The following is a 7,104-nucleotide window of genomic DNA, read 5'->3' on the forward strand; positions in this document are numbered from 1 at the left end:
GTGTTGTGTACATACACGCGGAATGGGTTCCTTCGCTTCCCGCTACAAACGGCGCATTCGTCGCATGGCGCAGTCGCCTTTCGTGCGTCTGGTCCTCGGCTTTCGTTCAGCGTCCTTAGCGGGTACATGCCGACATGGCACACCTGCCCGCGAAGAGCCTTGGACGCCATGGCAACGGTGATGGGCAGTTTTCCCTCCCGCCACGTGTATTTAACGTGTGGTGGGAACGCGTCAAAGTGGGGTGCGTAATGGTCGAACGGCCATCACCAGAGGCATGACGCCGCGTTTTGTAATTTTCACAAATTTTGAAGCCAAACGTCCGTACACAACCCCTTTCCTAACACTCCCTTTCCTCTGTCCCTCCTTCCTCTTCGCCAGACACGCCGACGTATTACAGTACGGTACTAGCACCGTCCTCACCAGCGCTGACCCTGTCGCTTCTACGGCGCGCAGCGGGTGGAGATGGCACGTGACCGTCGACGGCCCCCACACAGTGCAATTGCAGTAGCCTGGCCTGTCACGGGATTGGCTACATATCCGGACGTCTCTTTATTAAAGTATGGAGCTTTCCATACAAACACGAAGCTATAGATTGGATATCGTATTATAATGCCAGCATGACTAACGCCTTGGAAATCCGGATAAGCCGCGCGTCGAACCTTTGTAAGTAAACACGATGATGGACGGGCCGAAATGGCATCATTCTTTGACCGGTGGCACTGCCAGCGCATGATGATGTCGTCGTCGTCGGTCGCTCCTCGGCGCCCGTCGTCGCCTCGCCTCCGCGCGCTCTCGTCCTCGTCCAGCATCAGCGACGAGCGCGAGGCTGTGGCCGTGCGCCGCGCCAACAGCGCGGCCAAGATGCCCGTCGTGACGCCGGACCGCTGCAAAGGCTGCCTCCGCCTCTTCTCCAAGATGCTCACGACCAAGCAGTGTTTCCGCGTACGTCTTTTGAATCTGCAACCGCGATGGCGCCACTGACCGCCTTCTTCTGTCTAGTGCAAGAACTACGTGTGCGCGCTCTGTGTCTTCAAGGTGCCCATGTTTCATGGCGAGAAGGGCAAGCTGCCCAAGCACTCGCTCCACGCGCGGCTCTGCGCATCGTGCTACGACGAAAGCATCCTCTGCGACAACAGCACCAACAGCGCGAGCAGCCAGCCCGAGATGAGCCCGCCGTCGGGGCGCGACACCGCCGGTCACTTTGACGACGACGCCTGCGACGACTGCGCCTGCGCCCCCGCGCCCATTGTCGTCGCTGGCCCGAGCAGCACGGCGTCGCTCTGGCTTTCTCTCGTTACGGGCTCGCTCATGCTCGGCGTTGTGCTTCTCGAGTCGACCGATTTTCACGTCCGCGCCGGTAGCCTCGTCGGTTTGTACGTGGTTTTTGTCGTCATCCATCCGCTCTGGAAGTCTCCGTCGACGCCACTGCCGACGCCGAAACCTCGACGAATGTCCAAGGCGAAGCGAGACCCGAGCGAAACCGCGTCTTCGGACGACGAAGATGAGCCTTCGATCAACATGGAGGCGGTTCTCCTTGCCAAGAAGGAATGGCTCGAAGCCCGCTGGAGCGAGCTCACGTCGGAACAAGCTGCTTGGGTCAAGAACGAGTCCAAGTCGACGGCGAGCATTACGCTCTCGGAGCTCGACTGCGGCGACGACGTGCCCGTGTGCATCAAGGTCGAGGCGTTTGTGCCCAACACGAGTGCTGACGAGATCCTCTCGTTTATTGGCAACCCGGACCCAAAAGAACGCATCAAGTGGGATTCCCACATGGCCAGTACGTTTTGTTTCAATGTATCGACTTGCACTGATCCAATGGGTGTAGCGCACACGGTGGTCGAGAGCGTCGAGTGGCCAGTGACCAACCAATCGGGTCGCGTCGTGCACAACGTGCAGAAGAGCCATGGCATGGGCCTCGTGCCGTCGCGGGACTTTGTCTTGCTCGCGCTGCGCAAGTCGCCGACGATCTACGTCCAAGGCAGCCTCGAGCACCCGAGCGTACCGGACCGACCTGGCAGCGTCCGTGGGGTGCTCCATATTCTCGGCTTTGAGTGCGTGCCCACTGACGACGGCGTGCACTTGACGTACATCAATCACGTCGACATTCGGGGGTCGCTTCCGCGCAAGCTCGTCACCAACGGCACGTGTGACAACATGATGAAGCTCATGACGACCGCCGTCCAAGCCAAAAAGAAGTGGCTCGTGTAAACTGAAATTTTGCGTTTTTGATGCCCGATTGAATATATGTAGATAGTATTACTATTTTGCATGTTGGCCACTTGTCATGTACAGAGCCACCACCGATGCGACGAGACCGTCCAGGATTGCACGGCAGCAGAGACGAGTCTCGTCATCGTCCTCGTTCTTGTCGCGACCCGGAGACTCCAGAAACAACTGCAGCAACTGAGCGTCGTCGTCGGCCAACGAGTTCGACGAGCTGCTCTTTTTCAAAAACGTCGAAGCGTCACCGGGTTCGAAATGTGTACCAAACGGCGGCGGTGGGTCGTGCAACCCGTCCAGAGGCGATGGCATCGTTCGTGGACTCTTCTCTTCTGCGGGCTCGAAGGGTAGAGTGCTGGGTACAACGGGAGCCTCGAGCTCGAGCTCGGGTGGCAAATGGACGTCCGTGGTGCGGGGTGAGCGACCTTTGTCGCTGCCGAGTTGTGCCAGATTCGACTCGAAAGAGAGCACAGTATCTTCCAACTGAAGTAACATGGGCGGTTCGTGCAGCGTCTCGACCATTTCGGTGGCAAGTGACGAGGTATTCTCCAAAGCAGCGACAACCGCGCCGTGTATCACTGCCTCGTCAGCTTGTGTTGTCGCGTTCACGCCGTTGCATTCTGGTATCATGTCGCGCGTCAGGATGGCATCGACGAGGTCGGCCACACAGGCAACGACCTCTGGCAGCGGCGCCTCCAGCGTATCCAGAATCGTGAGTGCGACCACTGTCTTTGTGCCGTTGGCGTCGGCAATGGCAAGCTCCAGCCGCGTCTTGTGCCCAAGTGTTGTAGCTGGATTGCTTCGCACGGGGCTAAAGATGCGCGGGGTCGGACACCGACCACTGCTGGCCGTCTAGGGAGCATTATGAATTTCTGAACGACCGGATGGAGGCTACCTGTGGCCGTGGACGCTTTGGTGGTGTTGCCAGTGCAGAGGTACTTGCTGTTGACCGGGCCCATGCCGTGGCCGACTGCGGTCGCCGAGCATTCGGTGTTGGCGACGGGTCGACAACAACAATGTCCTTGTGCAGCACAGGGCTCAAGGCCAGAAGGCGCGGCGTTGGGCATCCCGTTAAATCCACAATGTTGGGTTTCGTGGGCGTCTGTTTGATGAAATATCCAACCGAGCGCGAGGTAAGAAGTAATGAGACCTTGGGGACGCGGGGGGTCGGCGCGATCTTTTTCGCCGCTGGTGGCTTGGTTGGGATCGCAGGCTTCTCTGGCACATCGCACCCACCCACGTAGCCGAACGACTGCAATAAGCTCTTCCACGCACTCGGCGTGCGCCATGGGTCTGCGTCCACAGACCCACGCTCGCTCTTGTTCGTCTTGGTGGCGCTCGTCACCTGCACAAAAGTGCGAGATGTTTTACAGGGTACTTGCTATACGTGGACGAGTGTATCCAAGCGCTTCCAAAGGACGTCGGCGCGAGGATGCTGCTTCCCAACGCTAGCGACCGTCACTTCATAAGCTTTTCGACACGCTTGGAGCGCGTCGGCCGTCTGCCTGTCGTTCAAAATCAAGTAAAAGCGCGAGAGCTCGACCTCGTGCTGTTTCTCTTGGTGGACGCTGAAGTCGTACAGTGCGCGACCTAGCAGCTGTGCCCACTCGTCGCGCTGCCGCCGTGCGACCACCGGAGCTTGCGCCGCGGCCAAAAGCACTTCGAACGCGACGCCCGCCTAGGGTCGTCAAGTGAGAATATGGTAGACTTTAGCTGCGTACCGCCGTGCGAGCGTGGAATGCACCTGCGTCCAACAGTTGTAGTTCCGTCGAGACTGCGCCAAGGTGTAGATGCGCTCGTGCAATCTCGATACGCGCCAGTAAAAGCGCGTGGTTGGGAGTTGTATCTATGCCAAAGAACTTGAAATTGTAGCGACTATCACGTAAGGTACCTAAAAGTGCGAGCTCCAAGAGGCCATAATGGCAGTCGAGTGCCTTGTAGAGATATGCCAATGCCTCTTTGCGCGCCTCTAGTCACAATAGGTCAGTACTTCTATCGAGGTGGACAATGTACGCTGTGCATGACACGTGGCAGCGAGATCCGTCAAGAGCTCGAGCCGGCTGCGCAGCCACGTATGCCGCTGGCTCAACGTGAGCTCGCTTGCAGCGTCGCCTTGCACCGATAGCCAGTGGTTCACCGCATCATGCAGGGGCAGTGCGCACAGCAGCAACCGGCGCGCTTCCGACGGCTCTAGACGTACATGAATATGCGCGAAGCACCGAGATGGACACCCACGGAGGGCTACGTGGAGACGCGTGAGGTCGGTGAAGTGCTGCGAGGCCTTGAGCGCAGCCTTGGCTGTCGGCCATGTTGGGGGTCGTCTCAGAAATAAGTGTTCTTCGCGCTCGAGCAGCGCAGCGAGTGCCGAGACGCACCGGGCGGCCAGCGGTGCGTCGAGACCCATGGCCGCAAAGGTATTTTCGCAGCCGTTTCAGTATCGGACAAGCGTCCTGTCTACGAGCGTTTTACAAAAAGGGATTTGTCTGAACGGCAATGTGGTTCTTGTGGTCGTGCTCGAGATACTGCCGTCATCTCCTTCGCCTACTCTGGTACCACGCGCCAGATCACCGGCGCCACGGCCCACAACGCGTCCGATGTCACCGGTCCCATTTGACGCGCGAAAGTCCCACCAAACCAACACCAGACCGCATGCAGCCGGGCATGCAGCCGACAGCATCGCAGAGGTTGAACGGGCGGATGGTCGCCGGCCTCTTGAACGTCGTGGCGCTTGAGGCACGAGCGACGCAGTGCAGCGGTTCGTGGTCGAGCGACTGGTTCGTGGCGCCGAGTTGAGGCTCTCTCGGATCTCGCTTGTGGCTTCGTCGCGAGTCGAGCGAGCAGCCACATCACAGCGTCGTCGTCAGCCAGGATGTACTCATCGTATATAGCTCACGTCATTGTCTGGCGCCGAGCGCGAAGAGAATACGGACGCCATCTTCTCATTCGGCCCAGCTTCGATGAGTTTAGGCCTTGACCGACGAGAAACTCAACCACGAATGACGTCGCAGTCGATGCCACGCGTGGTGGCATGATATCACCGTGGTTGCACTAGGATCGTAGTGGCCCGAGCCGTTGGCAAGATCATAGAACCTGAGAGGATAGGAGGCTGAGGGATTTTACATGCATACGCTACACAGCAGCACCTCGAACGCACCACGAGAAGATCGAGTGCACGCGGCAAGGAACAGCGGAGGCAGTCGAACGGCAAGACGTGCAGGACCGAGAAGAGGTTAACGTCGTAGCTGCACTTGGTGTACGCCACGCAGAGGCCGGTGGCCACGTGGCGTGGAAGGGCCAACTTGTTGGTGGCAATCGTTGCGAGCAGCCACCAGTCCTTGCCTCATTCGTCAAGCTGCTGCACTAGAACTGGTGTACGCCACGATCACCGAGAGATGAAATCGCAGAAAGCTCTCGGTTGGCACCGCGTGTACGACGACGTCGACCGACTCGGCGTGTGCATGATGTCAAGCAATGACAGCAGCGTAACGACGCCGTCGTCAGTATTTGGCACCTGGTGGCGCACGCCATCGTTTTTCAGTTTCGCGCATCGTCTCGTTGCGGCGCGCGCAAGATTTCGATGTCGCTGTACCACTCCCACACCTATATAGTTGGACTCGTCATTAAGTTTCACCGCGGGGCCATGATACTTTCTCTTTGTATGGAAAGAGGTGATAGATTCGTGTTAAGTCATTATGAAGTCGATAGGGCTGCGTCCGTCGTTATCAGTAGCCAATCACAACGCGTAAAACGTCCCGTAATCTGTAGCACTCAATGCGAGCACACCATTGAATCACGACTCTAATATCAGCTCGCACAGCCGCACGAGTACCCAACGACTAGGGTGCAGTTTCGTCTAGGGCTCTATGCGTATACCCATGCCGAGCCACGATAGCTATGTCGCTCAGGTCCCGAGTGTGCGTGGGTATGTGCAGAAACAACGAGGCACCCACGTGAACATCCTTGGTGATCAACCACTGCGCACCCTCTCTAGCAAGTTCAAAGGCAATCTCACTCTGGAGCGCGTCCGCGATAGCCACCGCAATGTTGAGTACACAAAACAAAATAGGGAGGCAGGTGACAGGGCTGTTGACCAAAGTGCAATAGCGTTGGGTTGGTGAGCTCGAAGGTGGGAAACGTCGTGGATGACACGATCTCGGCAAGAAGAAAGCGCAGAGCTCTGGAGGTGGATCAGAAGATACCACTCAGGATACTACTTGTTGCAGCAATTGGGAAACACCGTCGTCGTCTGTCGTTCCTTTCGCCAATTCAACGAGCAGCCTCAGGAGGTATATCGTACGCAGCGTCAACAACGACCACGCCCCAGAGCGATCCTCGCACACAACTTTTGTGTGTGACCGAGGTTGCCGATGGCTGCTATGGCACATGGCCGATCCCGATCCAAGGGAGTATCGTACTGTACAAATGTACCACTGTGCACTTCTTTGGTCATTCCTTATATGCAACGCTCGTACAATTGTAGCACTACTCTCCAAGTGTAAAAAAGGTGATATTCTCTAGAAACAACAGACAAAAGCCAGCTCTAAACCGTGGAGGCTTGTACCCGACCAGATTGGCTACTGGGCCCACGAATCTTGGCAGGCCTGTCGACCGCCCTCCCAGCTGTGGCATTCGCTCAGCCAGTTGTTTTCATCACATTTCTTATCAATTGACAACCTGCGCCTTATTACGCAAGGGGAGCACATGATGCAAGGGGAGCTACCACTCGCCCTACAAGCACGATATGTGCGCAACAAAACCCAGAGCATGAATACCTTATTATCGAGCAGTCATAACTCGAACAAGAGGAACTGGGGAGCAATGCCCATCCTACACAATCATCATATTCCACACATGACAAACCCAGTCAAACAACAACAACAACAA

The 7,104-nt window shown here is 57.2% G+C and overlaps 2 protein-coding genes across 2 annotated transcripts; one reads left to right on the plus strand and one right to left on the minus strand.

Moving 5' to 3' along the window:
• Positions 1 to 169: 169 nt before the first annotated feature.
• On the plus strand, positions 170 to 2,240 carry SDRG_17226 (hypothetical protein). Its single transcript, XM_008623466.1, has 3 exons — positions 170 to 942; positions 1,000 to 1,777; positions 1,826 to 2,240. Exons 1-3 carry the CDS (start codon positions 694 to 696, stop codon positions 2,206 to 2,208), a joined length of 1,410 nt encoding a protein of 469 aa, XP_008621688.1. The 5' UTR covers positions 170 to 693; the 3' UTR covers positions 2,209 to 2,240.
• Positions 2,241 to 2,259: 19 nt separating this feature from the next.
• On the minus strand, positions 2,260 to 4,624 carry SDRG_17227 (hypothetical protein; the record flags this gene model as incomplete). Its single annotated transcript, XM_008623467.1, has 8 exons — positions 2,260 to 3,072; positions 3,116 to 3,322; positions 3,371 to 3,565; positions 3,608 to 3,898; positions 3,942 to 4,066; positions 4,112 to 4,189; positions 4,234 to 4,410; positions 4,456 to 4,624. 8 exons carry the CDS (start codon positions 4,622 to 4,624, stop codon positions 2,260 to 2,262), a joined length of 2,055 nt encoding a protein of 684 aa, XP_008621689.1.
• Positions 4,625 to 7,104: the final 2,480 nt, after the last annotated feature.

Source organism: Saprolegnia diclina (genome assembly GCF_000281045.1).
Source record: "Saprolegnia diclina VS20 unplaced genomic scaffold supercont1.220, whole genome shotgun sequence".
Lineage (NCBI taxonomy): Eukaryota > Oomycota > Saprolegniomycetes > Saprolegniales > Saprolegniaceae > Saprolegnia > Saprolegnia diclina.